This window comes from Macrobrachium rosenbergii, chromosome 28 (assembly GCF_040412425.1).
Source record: "Macrobrachium rosenbergii isolate ZJJX-2024 chromosome 28, ASM4041242v1, whole genome shotgun sequence".
NCBI lineage: Eukaryota > Metazoa > Arthropoda > Malacostraca > Decapoda > Palaemonidae > Macrobrachium > Macrobrachium rosenbergii.
The window spans coordinates 8058231-8081701 of NC_089768.1; the positions used below are offsets into that span (position 1 = coordinate 8058231).

Sequence of the window (23471 nt, forward strand, 5' to 3'; positions counted from 1 at the left end):
TAATCATGAATAATTTTACAAAAAAATTTTATGCGCTAACTTTTTTTCTAAAGATCATTGAGGTTTCCCATTTCTTATTTCCATGATTCATTATTCCTAGGCAACCATTCTTCTCAGACTCTCCTACATACAAATCAAAGTAAACAAATCGTCACAAAATGAATACTGTACTGTATTTTATAAACCAAATTCCTCTTTATGGATATATATATATATACAAATGTCTTACTAAAACTTACCACTTTTGTGAATAGGAATAATTGATCATGAATTTACCAAGAAATAACCTTATAGTGTTTTCCCACAGGGTTAGAGATGACACCAAGAGATGTATACCTCCAACTCTCATTCTGTTATTGAGTATGAGGCTTTGCATTTGAACTTATGAGGGCATGTGATGATATACAGCCCTAACTCTACCTTATTCTTTGTGAGGCATCATGCTTGAACTTGTGCCTGCCAAATTGGAAGTGAAACAGTGAAATAAGGTTTGCTTTAAAAAACACTCATGTATCCATAAAAAGTACAAACTATCACCTAAACTACAGCACATCTACAGTATTTTGGTTTGATAATGAGTGAAAAGAGACCATCTCTCCACCTAGAATGGCATTTTCAGGTAATGTATACTATACTTGCATCAGTCATATTGTCAACTGATTCAAAGATGTCAGAATACTTAGAGTTAAGGAAGAATGTTTACTCTTGTTTTGATAGTACAACAGGTATTAGGCTCCAGATACTAACCCTGCAAGGCAACTCTCTGGAGTGATGAAAAGGTGGGCTGACATTCCAACCTTAGCAAAAAACTGACTTATTCAATCTATAAGTTGCACATGAATAGGACTGAAGTAGTCAGAGCCCAAATTATACAGTTTAACTTTGTAAGAGCAAAGACCAATCCTGGACAACAAAGTACCATCTCATAGCTACTTGACACTTAAAAAACTATTAAACTGTTGGAGGTAGGATGATAAGGACCACAAGGAATGACAAACAAATATTTGTAAGGAGTTTTAACATAGCTAGTGACATGAATGTAATCTGTCACAGCTTGTAAAAAGATACTTCAGTACCTCTCTTCTGTCCAACCTACACTACGGTCAAGAAGAAAGTAAGTCTGGCAAGATAGTATGCAAGACTCAAAAACTGAAAACTTAGCAGTAAAGTCCAGGAAAAGGGAGAGAGGTGCAGCTGGTGGACTCAAGAGCCTAGGAGACATGCAATCTGATAACTAAGTTCCAAAGAGAAGAATTCTCAGGTCATAGGGATTTGTCTAACCTTAAGTAAGTTCCCATTCAGGGAATTCTTCTTTGCCAAAGTTACACAAAAATAATCTTAATAATTTGTAATCCAGTGCACGAGGAAGGACACCTCGTGGAAATGTCTCAAGTGACCCTTGATGAGGGACCCTAACAAATGTTTCTCTCTCATACACTGATGAACTACATAGTATAAGGAGAGAAATAAATAAGAAAAAAAGACTTTTCTACAATACCTAATGCAGAACACTCACTTGCCCTTGTTCAACTTGAGGGTGACAGGCTTATCTGATATGGAGAGACGACTATCAGCCTCACATAAAAAGACTGTCTTTTTTCAGGAAGACTGTGAGCCTCCCAAGCAATATGTTGGAGGCTTTCTGGAAGAATAACATGAGGTTGCACCCTAGCACACAAATGGCTACTATAGGGTGAAGTTAAAGTGGTTTTTGTTAAGTGTTGCAAACTGAACTCGCAACAGCATGTTGCAGCTCAAAATCCAGATAGGTTACAGCCACACACAATGAGCATGCTTTATCATACAAGCAAACATGATTATTGTATGTAGCCTGCAATAATAAAAATTCTTTTAACCTATAAGTACAGCCTCCAAAACTGGCCAGTTTACATTCATAAAGACTATAATTGCTACATGTAAACACAAGTGCGCAGTACACATATACAGTATTTATATAGTCCATCATAGAACTGTCACTATCCAGCAGAAAAGCTTTATTGTAGCAACCTAAAAATACTCTATATTCACCTTAACTTCACTAAAAATGGGAGGCTGGTAGCACTAGCTACAGCTGCCAGACACTCCACGTAGTGAAGTCAATATTGCCTGCCATAAAAAGCTCTATTTCTTGCTCTACACTGAAACAAGATGCCTGAATAGTCTGTGTTGACTCCAAAAAATGACAAATTTTAAATCAATTTGTATTTTTCATAACTAACAAACTTTTGGTCTTAACTTGAGGGGGAAAATTTCTCTAGCACCTGCTGGAGTCCAGTTAAAAAAAAAAGGGTACAAAGATTTTAGTGGCAATGGGAGCTAGCCAAGATGGCAGAAAGGAGAAGGTACAGCTAACCTGCCTTAACCCATCTCGGCTACGATACATCAGTTTTCTCTTTGACCATCTTCATAGCAGGTCATGCTGTTGCCCTCTTTGCCCAGAAGCCGGTTGTTTTGTCCACTTCCTGCCTGCATTATGCCTTAACGTTCTGGTGTTTTCTTTCCTTTTTGCTTGTGTTGTGTGCTGTGTGATATTGTGTAATTGGGTGTGGTTTACTTGAGCATGCAAACCCACGATTCATCCAAGTTTCCCAAGCTTCAGTGAAAATGCCCTGGGGTTGGTAACAATCCTTACTCTCATTTTCTGCCTGCCTTGAATTTAGACCCCCTTCCCACTTGTTCAGAGTGTGTTGTTTGGTCTCCTGAGCAACGGAGGAATTTTGGTAGGAAGAGGAGATATAAGAGGAAATTGGCGACACCATATTTTCAAGTAACTTGTATATCCCCTCAGTATATAAAAACTACACCTTTCATAAATGGAGAATGTATTTGCGCATGAGCTGGACTGGCCATGTACTGACTAAAAAAGGGAAGTACCAAGGTGGAGATAGGTGAAAGGAGTTGCCCATTCTTACCCATCTGACTACCCATTGTTCTTGTGGCCCATATTCACATTGAAACTTAAGGGAAACAATGAAGTTAGTTGGATGAGGGTTGTCTCCAATATGAAATGTTACAGTTTGTATACCTAAGAAAGATACAAATTACTTTTAAAATTTGGCCTTTGTTCCTACGGAGTTACAAACACTAGACCTCTCATATATGGAGACAAAAATGAGGTGGGAGGCAGACCTGAAGGCAGGGCTAATTATTTCACAGGCGAAGTGGAGTGCCACCATGCAGAAAAAAAAATGAGGAGGAGGCACCAGTGCCTTTCTGCTAACAATACCCGCAAGGGACCACTGACATCCCTGTGAGGGCAAGGTGGTGCTGCTCCACTAGTGCCCTGGAGGGCAGGTCAGTGCAGCTCTACTGACACCACCCCAAGGGAATGGCAGTGTTGCTCTGCTGATACTGCCCTGGAGAGTGGGACAGTACTTACCTCCTTTGTTCTGCATGCTACAGACTGGAGGAATGTCAGGTTAATCCCAAAGAACCTGATACCACCTTTGCAAAGGCAGGCACCACTGGTCAGCAGCCCTTAATGGATAAAACAATCAATCGGTTTGGACAGAGGGCCTTCCCCCCACACCACCCCCTTGTTACAGAAGGGGAGGCAACGGCTTGCATTCCAAACCAGTAAAACGGGAACTTGTAGTGCCACTTACCTGTACTTGCTCCAGTCTAGCCTGTGCTCAGGCAGGAATGCACGCAGGCTGGGTTGAGAAAGGTAGAATGAGTCGATACACACACCATTTCTTCCCTAACAGCCACATACACCAACCATAGCACTCTAATGAGCCATGGGAGACCCGGGCAGTTCCTGGTAGTTACATGTTGAGCCGCCATCACGGTCCTAATGATATGTGTTGAGCAGATTATGGGTGACATCCCTCAAATAGGAGGTGAAGACAGTCTGACGGTCCCAGACTGCCACCCTCATTACCTGTTGGACCCAGTAGTCTTCAAGAAGGAAAGAGAGGGATAAACACTCCTAATGTCATGAGCTCATTTACTGTAAACTGGAGATTACCTCCTGTAGCCAGAAGGAGATGGTGTTTTTGGATATCTCCTCCTTGCAACATCCTGTACTACAAAAATTTGTCTGTACTCTGGTCTGAGGTTCTTCAGCCTTCTCAAGTAATATTTTTTAGGGCACAAACCACAGACAATATTTCATCTGGCTCTCCATCAATGAAGTTTCAAAGGAAGGGAATTGAAAAACTCTTGAACCTTGGGTCTGAAACTGAATTCCAGGACCAAAGAGAACAAGAAAAGACTGCCACCCATCTGAAGTATGACCATCCCTGCAACTCCCATTCTCTTCGCTGAGGCAAGAAGTAGAAGGAAGACCATTTTGAGGATTAGATCCCTGTCCGATGACTGAAGGGGTTTGTACAGGGCTCTCCTGAGGGCTTCAAAGTACCAAAGTCAGGTAACACACGTAACGCCTTCTACGACACCAATCACAGAAGATGGCCCACTTTTCTTGACACGCATTCGTTGAGGATGTGCAGAGGATGCCAGACATCTCCCCAGCTGTTCTGCAAGAAAAGCTCTTAATTACCTATGGATTCAACAATCCTTCTTACCTGAGAAGCTAGGACTTGGGGTCAGTGGCAAAGAGATGCAAAAAGGTTGTGTAACTAGCCTTTATTACTTTTGTCACCTCCCCAACGGCTCAGAGCCTGAGGAGACAGAAAACTGACATAAGAGTAAAGACTGTCAAATTAATCTCTGATCATGCTGTGAACAAGACAGAATCTAGAACTAGGTAAAAGGCCCCTTAAATCTCAAAAGATGATTGGCATCAAAAGGAAACTGTCAAGCATAGCTACCATGTAGTGATGTTTAGAAAAGAATACACAAGTCTAATTAACTCTTGGTGAAAGAGTCTCAAGAAAGCCAAAACAACAAAAAAAGGGTAACCAGCTCATTACAGAATATTTCTATTGACTGAGGGAATTTTTAAAGGACTACATGAAACAATCTGGGAAAAAGTGTCATTTGCAATGTAATATGGCTGTTGACCCTCATCTTCTCCAGATGAGAAATGGGAGTGCAAGTTACAAAAGAGGGATAAGTGGTTCCTTGAGAAGGATGGAAACTGCATAACAACCACTAAAACAACATAAAACATGTGGTACTCTAAGCACTGTCAAATTGATCTCTGATCTTGAGCAAGATAGGATCTAGAATAGAAAATGCAGAGGTAACACACTTAGGTGAAAGAAGTATTTAATCTCAAAAGATGACTGGCGTCAAAAGGAGACTACCTCTCATAGCTACCATGTAGCTGTGTTCAAAAAAGAATACAGAAGTAGTTAATTATGAGTAGTGAATGAATCAGGCCTACAAACTAGTTCAATGCAGATTCTCAGAAAGGACTATAGTGCATATATAATAAAAATCCAGGGACAAGGAAAAAGGGTGGCAACAAGTGTCTGTTATAAAAAATGAGTGAAAATAAATGAACACTTAACACAGTAAAATGAGGAAAATATCTGCAGAAAATGCATGAGCAGATACCCAAGAAGATGCCAAACACAGACGAAGGCTTTGTACTGCTTAAGGGGAATGAGAAGAGTATTTCATATCTGAGGGGCATCTCTCACCATCCATAAAAATAAGATCTTCATCTTGGTAAATTCTTAAATAGTTGTCTTTCTTACAAAAGTGGCAGGTTCTATAGTAGTATATCAATTTCACATTTTGAATGAATTTAGAAAATCCTATTCAAGGGTCTGATTTCTCCTCAAGTGGCAATACTGTGTATCATGAGAAGCCAGGTTCTTGAATTTATTTCACTTACAAGAAAACAGCCTTGTTTGTTCCACTACAAAATTATCTCAGTTTTGACAATAGCTGATACATATGCAGTATTTGAAAAGGCATTCCACATTTAGTCAAGAAAAGAGCCAATTGTACCTAAAAACTGCATTCTTATTAGATAATATACAAGCCCCATGATAGAATGGCACACATTTATGTAAGTCCATGTCTATGTGTGTATACAGTACAATAATTATAGTATATATACATTACACAGATATAAATATATGAAAACATAAATATATATGAAAGCATAAATATAAAATGCAGACTCAACAGATCTGAGAAACAGAATCTACATAAAATATAGTTAGCCTACTGACATTTGGCTACCTGTATTTTATGTAGATTCTGTTTCTCAGATCTGTTAAGTCTGCATTAAGGTACTATCCATTTACTGTCAGACATAGTTTATTGGTCTGTTGGATCAAATGCTACCCTAGGCAGGAGAATGTTTATGTAGATATTCATTTCAGACAAGTTTGATTACTTCAATAGATCAGGTAAGTATTCGTACACATACCACTCCCCATGTATTGATGCTTCATAATGTATGAGTACTGTACATGAATACATGAACATATTACCCATTAAGTTGCATTAAAGATGTACAGCAATATTATACTATACTCAGGGAACTAAAATCCGAATCACTTTTATGAACCCACAAAAAAATCAAGGTTCCTAATTCATAACTGGGTAATCACATATGCAAGAAACTGGCTATTATTGGGGCTTTACTTTTGGTACACATAGTTGATAGTGAGTTTGAATTCCAAGAAAACAAGGAGCAACGGTAAAAAAAAAAAAAATAGAAAAACATCAGCTTTGCAGGTTTTTTTCTAAGGTGGTGATTTCTATATTATGAGGATAGTACAAGCATTCATGTTCTGTCTGCAATTAAAGGTGAGACATTTTTGTTTCAAGGAATCTTCTGATAAAAGATAGGTTGGGTCCCCAAGGGTAATGTTTCTAACTCTGAAAAAGCTGCATGATAAGAATGTTATCTAGGTTACCTGAACATTATAACGCTCAATACCTTAAGGGAACTGGAACTGCCTCTCAGTACATGACGGAGGCCTCTGGAATTTTTCTCAAAGTGAGGTTTGCAGCTCTGGTTCACCCTCTTGATGGTTACTCTACACTTATTTTTCTACGACTATTTTTCAGATTACCTGAGAGATTCAATGTCTTACTAAATTCTATACACCACATCTATAAATACTAGCTTTCTTTGATCAGAATTCTTGATGAGGATAATGAGAACTATCATGTTGAAAAAAAAAAGTTTGCTGAATAATAGTGATTTACTCCTAAAAGATCATCCTCTACAAAAAATTATCCTCATGAGGATTATACAAGAAAAAAAAAGTCTGAAGAAGAAAGTTTTAGGACATCTTGTCAGCATTAAAATCAAAGCTAATAAACACAAAATCCAAGAATCTGATGCATCTGAAGAAAAGATAACAAAGAGAGAAAGAAAAACTCAGTGCAGAGAGATGATCAGAGAGATGATTAACACGCTAAATCTACAGGGAGGGTTGACTAAACTGTCAAATACACCATGACAAAGATTAAGTAAAAACACCAGGCAAAAACAGTAGAGGTCAACATACAATACAAAACCGAAATGAGTGACAATCCTGGATTATGCAACGGCAATATTCTTCCCTCAGTACCACCACACTAAAGTGCAAGGGCCATCATTCCTTAAAAACAGCAAATAAGTAATGTTATGAAGATTAAGAACTGGTGAATCAAAAGCAAGAATTTAAGAGATTTACATAAAACAATAAAAAACTAACCTCAAATAGTTCAAATCACAAGAATTTAGTTAATGAAACATTCTGAATTGGCAAAACCACACTACAATTGGGATTTGAGTAACTTTCTCCCAAAAGAGATGCCTCCAGGAACAAGGGGTCTTGGTACCTAACAAAAATACCAAAGGCATGGAAGAGTCGTGTAAGAAATAGTTAGCAAACACATAACTATACATACATACAAAGAAAAAAATATTAGAAAGTCAACAACATACAAAGCCTAGCTCTTTCAGTTATATGATAGCAATGAATAAAAGCTGATAAAACAATTAATAAAGGAAAACAGCATACTGTACAGTTATGAACGAGTTTTAAGAGATACCTTTGCTACTTGAATGCATGACTAGGGACATGAAGCATGATTTAAACATTATGAAGGGTAATTATGTGAGAACAATTTAGTGCCAGCCTAAGTCTGCAACATAGGGGTACTCTGATCACTCAAACATAAAAGTCACTTAGAAAAATCTGCAGTGAGTGAAAATCAAGACAAATGTAGAGGTGATGTGAATGTTGCTAAAATTAAGATCAAGCCCTGTATAAAGTGGTTCATGGCAGTAGCTCCAGATGAAGCATCTGCCACTTATATTTGTGACCTCTAAAAAGGACTCATTTGTAACCCAAGCCAACTATTACCACAGTCATTTTTGATCTAGGATACTAACTGCCCTTGGAAATTAGTCTTCACACGAGTATGAGGATCTATCTAATTTTCCTTCAAAGGGTCGCTAATTGTGTATGAAAATTAGTGTCCTTACATTTAAGGTATGATTATGTAAGTAATGCCCTGTGCATGTGCTTATATTCATAAACTAATATATACAAGAAAATTACAAAACACAAGTAAATATCTGTAAACTGTAGAAAATTTGCATATCATACATCAATATGTTGTACTATATAAACACATAGACAAGTGTAAAAAAATAAAAATGAAATTTTGATATCCAGTGCAACTACATATTAGTTTTACCTTTAAAATTTTGTTATCCGGTCCAACTGTATATAAGTATTATTACCTTTAATATTGATGATGAACTGGGAAATTAAATATATTTTTGTTAAGCTGCAGAATATGAACATGAATGAATTAAAAAGAAATTTGACTCAAAAATTCAGAACAAAATCTACTGTACTAGAAAACATTAAGTCACAAAGATTGTAAAACACAGTTGCTAAGGAATAACAAAATGCACTACAAGTACTTATTCTCCTCAAAGCACATTCCCAACATTTGCAATCAATAGTTAAGAAAATGAATGCAGACAGAAGGAAAATTTCCAGTGCCATTTTCTTACAGAGCAAGCAACCAGCAAGCATTGTCTTCTTTGCAGCATATTAGCAAAAATCTTTTTGAAAAATTTATGGAAACTGTTTCAAAGGACTTACAAGAATTGACAATATGCGATGAAAATATCTTTGTCATATAATTACTGACACATGAGCACCATCACAACTAAACTACCTTCAAATACACAAATGTTATCATCAACACGGTTTAATGATCAAACAAAAGATATACTTATATATATTTCACAATTTTCTTGTAACCTCAGATTTTCAACATTTTTAATTTCTGCTTTTGGGAGTTTACCACAAATGTCAAACAGCAGTAAAAATATCTAAACATCCAATATCACAAGACTTATCATATATAATCAAAAATTAAGTTATGCAATTTGACATCTGATGTAAAGTATCTTTTCAAAATTCACTAGTGCAAATACCTAAACACATCACAATACTGCTAAAAGGTGAGAATAGGGCCAGTTCGATGATCAAGAATATCTGGAAAGATAAAAAAAAGGTGTCACAGTAATACAATTTCCTACAAGAGGAACTTTATATGAAGAAGAAACAACGCAAAAATTCAATTAAATTCTTCATTTATGGCCAAAGTCCATCCTAAAGATATATGTGAGGGAGCTGAAACAAAATGTCCAAGTAAATGTCTTTAGCATAGAAATTACCCATCAAGGGATAGTGCTGCTGTCATTGCACCTCACATGTTGCACTGCCAACATTACTAAAGGGTGTAGTTCCTCATTGGAAATGGTCTGATACAAGTGAGTTTACATCGCTAGTGACTGTATGTTGATTATTTCTATCACATTCACTCAGAAGGTATAATTCGAATGAAATGCTGCCAATTGGTTCACTGCTGAGTCAGGGAGTTGGAGAAAACACGCTGGTATGCGAGGCAGTTAGCCTGCCCAGGTAAAGCCTTAGGTACAGTGGCACTTAGGTTCCAACTTCTTTTATGACTTGTATGGCTTAGTTGACAGCAGCCTTGCCTTTCAAAATATATATATATATATGCACATATATCTAATTGTGTAATGGCTGGAATTTGCCAAATTTACAGCCTGGCTTTTATGAAAGTTCAGTTCACAGTTCATAATAACCTTGGATACTGCCATGTCCTTTATTTTTTAGATAATGTAGCATCCCAACAATTTCATTACCACAAAATGGGCAAATTAGAAATAATGGCAACTTGTGAAAACACTAGTTTTAATTTAGATTCAACTGAACTCCCTTTACTTGCAAACTTACAAACTCAATATGTTTCATGTAGATAGCCATATTTCACAAGTATTTACCTGTTCATACTGAACATCTATATTAAACCTAATATTTTAACCAACTGTAATCATTAATGAAGAAGACAGTTAAACACATCTCAGCATTACTAGAGAAGTACACAGATAAGGCTTCTTCATCACTCATGATGATAATCTCTTTGCCCCCTCACATAACAATAAACAAGAGAGCTTTACTGTACAGAATCATCCCTACAACTGTCGTAACAGGTTTACATCTGGATTCTATGACAGGTGCTCAGGTGAGCTTATGAGTGAGGAACAAGTTTAGACAACTTTCACATTATCATCAACAATTAGTGTAACAAGACCAATGGATCACATTTCTAGATTAGTGTAAGGTTTGTCTACAGAATTTTCTCATGAACGAGAGTTGCAAATATGAGTGAGGTACAATTAAAGAAGTTGGACAGCTAGGATGGAAAAGATAAAGGGGAAAGAATGAAAAGCAAATGGCATCAAGGAAGCCTGGGCCAGAGGGAGACCGCTAAGACCTCCAAGTACCATGTATGATGTGGCACACATAACTGCTAAGTTACTAATAACCACTGAAAAGTTGATAGTTCGTAAAGTCTACAATTTATGTGCCCATACTTCTGCCTGACTTACAGTATTTTCGATACCATTCTACCTTAAAAAAATAACAAAACTTGTATGTAATATCGTCATACTAATAAACTGAAAAGCAAATCCCTGTATCACAAAAGATTATGTGTGCAGAATTTTTACACAATAGGCATAACTGACAAGTTTCCTCCCCAAAACCAAGTAAGTAAGTAATGCACTGAAGAAAGAGATGTTTTATAGAAAACTTTTTAAACTGCAACATGTAAAGACAAATAAAACGAGAAACTTACCAGTAATTATCGTGAACCAAGGTAGTGTAACATAGGTAAGATAAGCATTGAGCGGAACAGACTGAGCTCTTCGAGATTCCTTCCAGAAGTGAAAAGTCTGAGTAAATCCTTTAGTGGTCCACAATGGATTGTATGCACCATCATCTAATTCTGAAATTTGCAAAATGTTCTCTTCAAATCATAGTCAACTAGCTCCAAATATGTATATAAACAGAAAGATTTAAGATTGTGAAATCCTGTAATAAAAGCAACAACAATGATTTTCAAGAAATAAAGCATATTGTAAAAAGCCACTGTTGCCATTAGATATCAAGACAACTAAGTATATATATGGTTTCAATAAACCACATGAATTATTATATACAGAATATAACCACAAATTCAACAGTCAGAAATTTTGATATGATTTCTTTTATCTCATCAACACATTGACTTAATACATAGAATTGCACTTCTAAAATAACACAAAAATACAGATGTAAACAGCAAAATTTGTACAACAGCCATCACTCCTGCCTTTATTCAGCAGGAATCATAGCTTGTGCAGGTTCCACATCTTATAACCTAACCTGTAAACTCAATCTAATAAAAAAAAAAAAATACTGTACTTCCCCAAATGGAGTTCAGCAGTAAGTAATCAGTGTAAGTTAGTTTGCATTTTAACCTTAACATAATAAGAAGGGTTAAATATGAGTAATTCAATGAATGTTATACAATTTAAAATAAAGAAAGTACAATAAGCAAGTTCACAGAAAATTTTATTACCAACATCCTTCCATTTGTGACATGAATACTAGTTCTATACATAAATGTGTGCTTCCTCGCTATCCATTATAAGAAGCTGACTCTTGAGTTCACATCACAGAAAATTAGGAAGTAAAAATTACTTATACAGTATGTACAGTCAACAGTTATAAAAGAACCAAGTTGAAATTTTAGAACATCTAACCCAAAGCTTTTTCCTATGAAATACAGCACCGTCTGTCATAGAAAAACACAAGAGATACCTACCTAAAAAGAGAAGCAACGCTTCAATTTCAAATACTGTATCTTATAAGTATGCATATTTTTGCTTGACTCACTCTTTTAAAATTTCTTAATGCACCTCAATTCTTTAGGTTTACAAGTATGGTTTTCATATGGCAATGTTCAAAAGACCTTCCTTCCTATCTGACTGATACTTTCATACATTCTCTGCAAGACTGTGGGGAATCTAGCCATTACCCTTGATATCTCTCTAGGTTGAGGCTCTGGTTGCCCATTATTTAGGCTAAATAAAACTCAACCAGACTCTTACTCATGGTTTGATTACTGTTGTTCATGAACTCGTTCTAGCTTTTTCTTTTACCTTTCTATACCCACTTTATTGTTGGCACAATACTTGATCCCATCTCTGTACCTAGTTATGTTTTTCAAGATTTTATCATCATTTCTTTTCTTTTTCTTTACAATGACCTTCTTTAGTCTACCTCATCTCCAGTTTCTACTGTTGATGATGGTTCAATTCACCATGCCTCTTCTTCCTTTAGCATCCTCTATTTGCACTGAATCTCAGGATGCTCTTCATCTATCAATTCTACTTTCAAGAACATATTTGAAGGAGATCCCATAATGTACAGCTATGAAAAAAATTAAATTTGAGCTTTCTGTAAATAAAAACCTCTTATTCCATACTGCCCAGAATAATTTCCAATTAGATAAGAACTGAGTTATCAATATAAAAACTTAAGTATTTAATCTTACTCTCAGATACATTTGCCTTACAAGGAGCCTCCTCACACAGTGCATTACAGATAGCACCAATGCCTTGCCAAGCCAACCCAGTTGCAGAAAAAAGAAAATCAGAGGGCCTTACAGGGAGATACCTCCATGAAAATAAGAGGCTTACATTTAGGGCACACAAAAATTAGTCTACATTTCAGATGGGTACATATGCTTCATCTTCCTTTCCAGACCACTTACTTAGTTACTATTTATGCGGGAGATAAAGTCCACACTTTTCAGTATCTGTCCAATTGGAGATCATGAAAATTGGTTTAGTAATAAAAACCAATACAGGCAGCCCCGGTTAACGGCGGGCTCAGTTAACGACGATCCAATTTTACGGCACTTGTCTAGCAATGAGAATCGGCCATTTTCAGCGCCAAAATCGCTGACTTCCGCTTACTGGCACCGATAATTTGGTATTGGCACTGATACATACCTAACAGAGGCGCCGATAACAAAAATCAGCGCTGAAAAGCACCGATAAGCTCCCAAAATCACTGATTTTCGGTTATCATCACACCCTCAGAATGGAACCCAGCCGATAATTGGGACTGCCTATAATGTAATTCCAAAGATCTATTACTATCTTTAAGGTCTCTGGCATCATGAACGACACTCAACAAAACAGCGGTAAAAACTGTGTTGCTTTGTGAGATCATGAATATATTTTTTACCCTGTAAACAAGATCATGCTATGTAACCCACAGACTGATAGCTACCACTTCCACTGAAAACACAAGAAGTCATGGTCAAAATCCAGAGGTAAAGTGGATGGCACTGCCCCCATTCCATCATGATGAGTACCCTCCAGACCTCAAAAGCATCATCCTTGATATGGATGCAGTCTCCCAGTGAAGTGAGTAATCAGTTCTCGAGATACTATATCTGAACGATAAACTTCCACTGCACCAATAAGCACAAAGTGTATGATCAATTATCCTATTGTCTTGTTCCCTCAGGCATTTTGTAATGGTTCTCCTGCATAAGTGGGGGAGGGGAATGCTCTCTTTTCCAAGAAAACAAATGAAGATGAATTGTACAACTGTGATTTCAGGAGCTTTATCAATTAACTGGCTCCTCATTTTAGTGGCCTGTGCATAAAAGAAAAAAAGACAAATAAAACACCTAGAGCAAAGCTGGATTAGCTTTCAAGACATAAGTTCTAATAAATGTAAATATTAGTCTTTTCATCTTCCTTGTTCTCCAAGACATAAAACTAAGGTCTTGGATTTCAGTAGTATTAAGAACACTACATCAGCTGAGTTGTAAGCTGCTATGGCCTCATTGTGTCATATAGAAACATAAAAGAAGGTGATGGTCTAAAATGCATGTAAAAGCTCCCAAGAATGAAGGACCTGTCTCAAGATCGTGATGCAGTAACCTGAAGATCAGCTGTGTTGACGCTTTAGCCCAACTGATAACCTTGATGATGCTATCGTCAGAGAGGACAGTAGACTGGGTACTGTTGCTATTGCATAAAAAGCACTATGATGGACATTACTCCAAGAACTGTATCAATACAGAACCCCTTAACTACCAAACCTTGCTCAGTTGGTGATGAAGGCTGAATTAGGTCATGGTAATATAGTAAATGAAGCATTATGAGATTTCTAGCATTGTGTGTCCCATTCCAGATGCAACTTTTTAATAAGTCCTTTTCTTTGAACTGGATACATTGCTCAGGATACTTATTCTTTCAGAGGACAAACTGCTTAGTAATAGAAAAGCTCAAAAACATGTTGCATAAAATTCTGATTTGGACCTCCCTTTCTACAGGTGCTCCAATATAAGTGTTATGACTGAAATTATGTATAGAGTATTAAACTGCATTTTTAACTGGATTCTTGTTTTTCTAAAATATACTGTATAATACTTACTTTTCTCTGTGCTTTACAGATTATGGTTAAGTTTTGGGATCAATAATGCCTTGATTACAGGTCCTGTGTTTATATGCACATTCACTGCTATTTATTAATCTCAACAGCTGGTCCAGCAAGGTTAGCATCAGCAGGAGTGCCAGCTCTCAAAATTCAGCAGTGTTTTTGTATGTTGTAGAACATGTTGAGAATCCCACAACTGGAAATGTGTAGGCTAATCTGTTCCCCCACCCTTTTATACATTATGTTGAGCTGTCCTCTTATCTCCTATCTGGTATGCCAGAATATTCAGATCTCTGCAGAGTCTAAATTGGTATCTTGCAAGTCTCATGAATTTTAGCATATCAAGCTGTCCTGTCGTCTTCAAATATCCCTTTGATATAAGTTACTAAGAGTGACATGTAAGCTTATTTTCACCTCTGTGTCAACATGTTTATTCTTTCTCATAAAACACATGCTTAGGGGAGTCAAAACTACAGTTGTTGTCAAAAAAACACTCAGACTGCACTCAGCTTACTGAGACTATATAACAATTGAGACTTTGCTTGGCACATCAAAACTCCCTGCTTTATTTTCCCAAATTTGTAACAAAATATACTGTATAAATACATGTTGTATACAAATAAAAAGCAAACTTCTTTTTATTTTCTCTCTTACCCAACACACAATACTGTAGGTATACTGTAAATACAGTACACTCCCATATACCAAGGGTACCACTTTATTTTTTCCTATTTTACCTAGACACAATAAAAAATTAGACTTGAAAAATAAAAACAATACTTTCTCTCTCTTGCTTACCTGTGTGCTGTGCCAAAATTGCATATGTTGGCTGTACTTTTAAATACTTATTATAAGTCCTCCTCCTCACCCCTCTACACCATTCAATCGATGTCAAGAAGCAGCAAAGTAGTCAGAAGGGGTGCTGAGGTGCCTAGAGGACATGGGTCATCGAGAGATGGCAGAGACACTTCAGATTCCTGGATAAATAAACCTCCCACATCAACAAAGGGTGGCAAAGTGCTTGCCTGCATAAGCTAAACAAACAAGTTACTGAAGAAGTGGATGGTGATGGGCTTGGGTGCAAGGGGTTAGGGGTCTAGAAAAGTCGTCATGAGTATACTGATGATAAGAACAACGATTCTGCTAAGCAATCACCATCCGCTGCATCTCTCAAACATCTCCAGCAAACTCCAATGCCCTGGGGAAGACATTATGGTCAACATTGGGATTCTCCATAATTTTGGTAAGCTAACGGGCAACAATTCTCATGTGTTTATGAAAAGGCACTGATAGTGATTCAGACTCATCTTCATCGTCGTTGTCATCTTCAGAGACTTCCTCCTCCACCTCACCAACAGCAACTGCTGCAGATGTCTCACTGTCAGACAAAAAGTTGGAAGCCAGGGTTGCTGCCGTTGTCACCCAAATACTCCCGTTTGTCATCCTCTCGAACATTACCATATCCCTTGGTGAGCTAGGCACAAAAGTCATCAAGGTCAAAGCCTTGGAAGTCAATCTTGCCCTCTTCACTATTCTGGATACCGTTCCCAGCGTGCTTCAAGGTCTGTAGAGCGATGTTCTTCCAAGCATCTGCAAAGCTGCGGATGGCAGACTTCAGCAAAACCTTTGAAGTTTCTCTAGAGTCCATTCTTCCCCCCCGCCCCACATATCCAAGCCTCGCTCCTTCTCCTCTTCATCCTTGAACACCACCATTACCTTGCCCAGGAACTTCTTTCTATACAGCCATTTTGTTGCAACAATAACACCTTGCTTCTTTGGTTGAATAAGTAAAGTCGTATTAAGGGTAAAAACATGAGCCTAATAAAACCTTTGTCACCAACCAATTGGGTTGTGGTAGCATGTGCAGGCATGCTGACCATGAGAAGCAAAGTCTTTACCCAATGTCTAGCATTTCCAAGGTCCTGTGTCTAATGACAAAATAACCTCTTTACAAATTAGTTACTGAACCAATTGGAAATGATCTTGGAGGTGAACCAAGCCTTTGCTGAGTGACACCAAATCACTGGGAGACTATCCAACAACCCACGCAGGGCACATGGTTCCTTTGCATGTTCAACTACCACTGGTTTGCAGCAATGCCCACCAGAGGCATTTACACATAAAGAAGGAGGTATGTGTTCCTTTGACAGCTTTCACCAGGTAAACTCTTTTCCTCTCTCCAGCCAAAGTGTTCGTTTGCAAGGAGCAATAGAATAGACCAGTTTTGTCACAGCTGTAGATTTGGCTTACACAGCCTTCAGTTTTCATCAAGTCTTTCAACATCTACCAAAATTCCTAAAGTATCCACAGCTTTGCTATGAGTCTTCTTCTTAGAAAGCCCATGTCAAACCTTGAACTGAAATAGCCAACCTTTGGACACCTTAAATGCACAACCCCATGCAGACCTGTGAACTCTGTAGCACCCTTCAACTCAGCACCTCATATGTGCACATCGGCAGTCTTTTGTTAATGAGACCAGATCAAGGTTGACCTTGAACTTCAAGAACAGGGTTTTGCCATCACCTTGCAGTCTTGACTCCTGGACATCTTTTTCCAAAAGTTTGTAGCACACTTCTTAAGCCTGTCCTTAGCAGCCTTGATGTCCTGCAAGGTACACTGGGTAGTGTCATACTCCTCCATGATACATGCCCTTGACCAACTAGCCTCAATCCTATCAACGATTTCCAGTTTTTTTTTCTTTTTTTTTAGCACCGGCCTAGCCTTCTTAGGAGTTGTTGAGGCCATATAAAAGATACACAGCACACACACTGCAATAACAGCACCTGCAATACTGTAGACACCACAACAAAAACATGTTCAGGGGAGAGCATTGCATTATCACAACACCTGTTGTGTGCATGAATACCAAGAACTGACATGGAACAGGAAAAAGAAGAGAACTACACTTTGCTACAAAGTGCACTGATACTCTTCAAATGTAGCAAATTAGAGAAGGAAATTTTTATTATGTTTTTTTATGATGTTATCATGACAAATACTCAATCAGCCATTCAAGAGCAAGAAACCACAATGATGCATTCCTGCCGATAGCGTGAAAGTTTACATACGACAAAAGTACTTGCCCACCCACAAACCTTCTATGATACATTATTGTACTGATGATGAATCTGTCTCAGCTAATTGAAAGCGATAAACAAACTGATGTGTGATGATGTGTCAAGTGATGCTGTGCTTAAATTTCAAGCCAATACCGGTAGTAAAAGCTCTCAAAATGTCACAAACCCACCTACCCCTCCCAACCCATCCCACTCACATTGCAATGAAAACCAGGATATTAAGGTATGCAGATCTTCGTTATCTGACACTCGACATTATCTGACAGCACTGGACCAGGGGCCATAAATACATATGTATTCATTTTTAAAAATTTGAAAAAATCACTCTCCAGTGGTTGACAATGCTGCGAAGCCTAAGGAAATGTTGGTAACACTGCTTACACTCATAAGCAGACTGAGAAAAGGTTTTGGGGGTGTGGGAGGCCTGGAGAAGTTGCCATGGGAGAGGAGGGGCAGTAAGGCTGTGTAGGAACTCAGAGAAAGGGTTGTTTTGGAAGGTGGGTGGAGCAGGGAAGCAGTTTCCCTCTCTGGGAGGGGGTGGGAATGTAGTGTGAGATGGGTGGAGTGGGGTAGGAAGGTGTCTGACTTTGCTAGAGCTTTTTTTGTTTTCTCTTTTCACATGTATGCTTTTCTCACATTTTATGAAATGATATGCACAGTACTGTACTGTAACTTGTAATGAAATACATAAAGCGCAGAGCAAAAAAGAAGAGATACAATACATAAATAAATATATACAGTATGCATATGTATGTGTATGTATGTGTATATGTATGTATATATATATATATATATATATATATATATATATATATATATATATATATATATATATATATATATATATATATATATATATATATATATATATACAGTATATATATATATATATATATATATATATATATATATATATATATATATATATATATATATATATATATATATATATATATATATATATATATATATATATATATATATATATATATATATATATATATATATATATATATATATATATATAAAGGGAGAGAGAGAGAGAGAGAGAGAGAGAGAGAGAGAGAGAGAGAGAACAACCGAAGTATCACTTACATTGAAGCCTACAACATACACACTCCCTCCCTTTTTTTATTTTCACTTTATGTAATTCTTATTCTTAAATTTGCTGTATTTTCTCATTTTCTATTTTTACAATCCATAAGATAAATGCATTCCATATCCCCTAGTACACACACACACACACACACACACACACTGCTTTGGGTGATGGCACTGAGACAATTTATAAACAGTATGTGTTGCCATCATCTACAAATTCGCATTTAAAACATTTTTACATAATTAGTAATGAAATATCACCGTGATATAATATTCCCTTGTGTACTGTTATGATGTGCGATAATCTCACTTAGAATCAACTAAACTTTTCATGAAAGGGTACTGTACAGTAAGTCAACCAAAGCAAACAAAAAAGGCAACACGTGACACTGCTCTAGAAACACACACACACATGAACACATGCACAAAGCAAAAGTAGTAGAGAGAGAAAGAGTGAGCTTTCGCAATTGCTATTGGCTTGAAAGCACGTCACTTAACACGTTATGAAATATCAAATTGTTTATTGCTTTTTACTGATTGATATGGATACAGTACATCATCAGTTTACTAGCATATGGTAGAAGGTGCACGGGTAGGCAAGTACTCATGTTTTATAAAATTCTCGCTACTGGGGGGAAATAGACTTCATTGTAATTTTCCATTTTTAATAACTGATAGACACAGCGTCATAAACATCTTACACTAATTGGCTACATCCACAAAGTATCAGTGCACTTGGTAACAAAGAGCATTTTCCTTCTTTGTATAGTCATGTGCGATTAGTCACTTGTTTGAACTGTTCATGAGTGCTGTGCTAACGTGATGCAAGTTCCCAAGCATGTGGCTTTCATTGCAGTGTTGCAGCATTGCAGGTCCTGCTTGTGTTTTGTGTGTGGTGCTGTGTATTTTGTGTATGGCCCCACCTAATCCTAAGAGGGCGAGGAAGGTGCTGACCCTTAAACAGAAACTTGAAATCATTGGCTGAATGGAGCAAGGTTGGTCTAGGTCATGCATCATGGAGAAGGGCATTGCCCGGTCGATCTTGCATGATATCAAAGCATCCCAGGACAAGCTGAAGAAGTATGCGAAGGGCTTCAGTAAGAAGATGGCCAGGAGTCAAGCCTGCAAGGTCATGGCAAAAGACTGTTATGAGGGCACTGACCAGTCGAACTTGATCTAGTTTCGCCAACAAAGGGCTGCTGGTGTGAGCATACAAAGTGCTGACTTGAAGGCTGCAGCTACAAAGTTCACAGCCTTGCATAAGGTGTCCAAAAGTTGGCTGTTTTGGTTCAAAATTCAACATGGGATTTCTAACAAGACTCAAGGCAAAGCTTTGGATGCTTCTGAGGAGGGAATAGAGGAATTTTACCAGATGCTGCAAGACTTGATGAGGAAAGAAGGCCTTGTTTTAGGGCAAATCTACAACGCTGATGAAACTCATCTATTCTACCACTCCTTATCCACTAACACCAAGGCTGATGATAAGGACAAGAACTTAAATGGTCGAAAGCTTTCCAAGCGATGTATTTCTGCTTTGTTATAAACAAACGCTACTGGTGGGCATCATTGCAAACCAGTGGTAGTTGGACATGCGTGGTCTGATGGATTAGCTCTCAGTGATTTGATATCATTTGGCGTAGGATTGGTTCATTGCCAAGATTGTAACTGATTGGTTCCACAATCATTTTTGTAAGGAGATTGTTCATCATAAGAAAAAGGACCCTGCCATTTCTAGACTTCTAATACAGCACAGTTGGTAGGTCACAAAGGTCATATTAGGGTCATGTATTTGCATCCTCATACAACTGCACTTGGTCAGCCAATGGACAAAGGTGTTACTGTTGCACCAAAAAGGCTATACTAGAGGAAATTCCTGAAGGAGGAGCAAGGCTTGGATACATGGGGAGAACAGACACAGAAGAATCTTTGCAAGTATTCGCTGAAGTCTGCCATCTACAACTTCACAGATACTCGGAAGGATGTCACCATAGAAACCCTCAGCCACATCCAGAACCATATGCTGAATGGAGAAGAGACCATGACAAACCTCCAAGGGTTCGAAGTCGACAACTTCCGTACCACACTTGCGACTGGAGGTGACAATGTTCCTGAGAATGATGTATGGGAGTGGCTGGATGGTAACACTGGCAACCTTATCTACCAACTTCTCTCCGACAGCGAGATAGCTGTTGCAGTTGCTGGTGACAAGGAAGCGGCTGAAGATGATGACAATTATGACAAGGTTGTTCCAAAATGACTGCCTTTGTATAAGCATATGCGAATGGACTTTGATACAGTTACTGAGATGTTGGAGAACCCCAACATGGACACCATCGACTTCCCAAGTGCCTTGAGCACAGCTGCTCAATTACGAGAGTATCGAAGGGTTGTCATTGCAAAGAGAATCGTTGTTCATATTATCAGAGTACCCTCAATAGTTACTTCAGATCCAAAACTCCCATGCACCCAAGCCCCTTGCCATCCACTTTTTCAGTGAATCAGTCCTTCAGCTTGAAACTGCAGGTGAATATGTCTTCTGCTGCCTTCATCAATATGCAGGGCTCCTCAGCCAAGAATCTGATGTGTTGCTGCCCCACTTTGATCCCCAACCCTCTAGGATCTCTACTTCTTCCAACCACTTCACCACTTAATGTCTCCCAGGAGTCACAAGAAGATGCCGGTCTCGATGACATAGCAAATTGGTGGAAGGAGACGAAGTGGAAGAGGACTTGTAAACCTCCTGACAAGTTTTTAAAAAATCTGGCCATCATTAGCACCAAGGGCAGCATACATAAGTATGTGACAGAGTAAAAAGATTTTTACTTGTTTTTTTGTATAAAATGTAAAGTATTTTAAAATTTTTCTGAGAAATTATAAATACTGATTGTGTAACATCGTTGTGCGTGTTGCACATCAGATCTGTAAAAATGGGGTTTACTTTTTTGTGTACAATGGTTGGAAAAAATGATAAAATTTGTTTGTGTAACTTTTTTGTGCATTTTTTTGGAAGATTATATAAATTGTTTGTGTAACCTATCTTACTGCATTTTGCATATGAAAGAAAAAATGGTTTACTTTTGTCTGTGTACAGTGTATTTTAAAGTGATTGAGGAAAATGATAAATACTGACTGTCTAACGTATCATATTGAGGTTGCGTATGAGAGAAAAAGACGGGGTTTGCTCTTTGCAAGTGTATTTAGTATTGAGTTTATTTTGTTACGTGGGAAAATATGGTAGATAACTGTTTTTTGCATCAAGTTTTCAGTTTAAAAGTGTGATGGCTATTGTTCATAAGCACATTGAGTGTTTACAGTTTGCGGTATTGACAAGGTAGGGTGAGGAAGGTATGGAGTTGCCCTCGAACACCCATAAATTTTTTTACTTGCCCTTATCTGGATTTTGCCATTTTCCAACAGGGCCTTGGCTTTATTATTTTGGATAATTGAGGGATTACTTATATATATATATATATATATATATATATATATATATATATATATATATATATATTGTATATATATTTGTGTGTGTGGTTCTCAAAATTTTTTTGGATGTCATGTATCTAATCAACTTTAGAGACCTCCTTTATCTGTCATTTGCGCTGTTCAACAATAAACTATATATGCATATTACTCTTTTTATTTTACAAATTTTTTAAACCAGCTAAGTTTGATGCTTTGTAATTACTGCAACCTCTTACTGGTGCTTGATATCCAAGCTGAGTGCTGCATTTTTTTTAATGGTGTTTTGTGCCTCATTTCCAGGACAAAATCTATTGAAAGTATATATCAGTGGAAAAATAACTTATCTAACTACTGCATTGTGAAAAAAGAGCAAATAAATGCATATTTGTAATTCTGGCAAATTTCCAAAAACAATAACATTAAGACTTTCTCTGACTAACTTAAATGTGCTGTGGGTGGGTGAGTTGTTTGCCACATTAGTTTTGCTGCATGATATGTGGCACAAATACTATTGAATAGTACATCAATGTAAAGGTGTTTTGGTAACTGATCAAACTTTAGCACTATAAAAAAGTGTGATGTATATATTTTGATTTATTGCAAATTAAAAAAAGTAACAATCTGTTTATCTGCTCAGTGAAATTACACCACCCAAGTTTATTTCACATTCTTTTAATGTGCTTTGTGGTATCATATGCAGCTCAAATAGTAAAGAATTTCATATCACTGGAAAGACAATTTGTGATAATTTTACACTATACAAACAGAAACCTGATAATTCTTTTCCTTCATTTATCATGAATTTGTTAATAAAATGAAAAAAACATTTTTCATTACTGCTAACTTTTACTCGTGATAGATTTTGTTTTTGTTTTTGGCCTTTTTAAAAATGTGATAAAGCTCAACCCATTAACTTTAAAGAGACACCAAATTCATTTACATAGCATGAATTATTGCTAAGCATTTTTGCTAAATCAGTGAAGGGTGAGCACTATGGTGCGGACAGATTTTTATCTCACCCAAAATCCTCAAAGGGCTAATAAAAAATTAGCAAGTGTAACATTTAAAAAATAACCCAATCCATGACTAAAAGTCTAACATTATTCAACACTAGTTCATCTTCTTCAAA

At 37.3% G+C, this 23471-nt stretch overlaps 1 protein-coding gene across 2 annotated transcripts in view; it reads right to left on the reverse strand.

Moving 5' to 3' along the window:
- Positions 1-5851: 5851 nt before the first annotated feature.
- Positions 5852-23471, reverse strand: part of LOC136853997 (uncharacterized) — a 79768-nt gene continuing 62148 nt past the window's right edge. The window contains exons 10-11 of one of the 2 annotated variants that reach the window (XM_067129944.1): positions 11053-11202; positions 5852-9380 (exon numbers count right to left, since the gene is read on the reverse strand). In XM_067129944.1, the coding sequence (XP_066986045.1) occupies positions 9340-9380; positions 11053-11202 (191 nt within the window). In that variant the 3' untranslated portion in view covers positions 5852-9339. The remainder of the gene's footprint in view (positions 9381-11052; positions 11203-23471) is intronic. The other variant, XM_067129945.1, reaches the window with a different exon arrangement.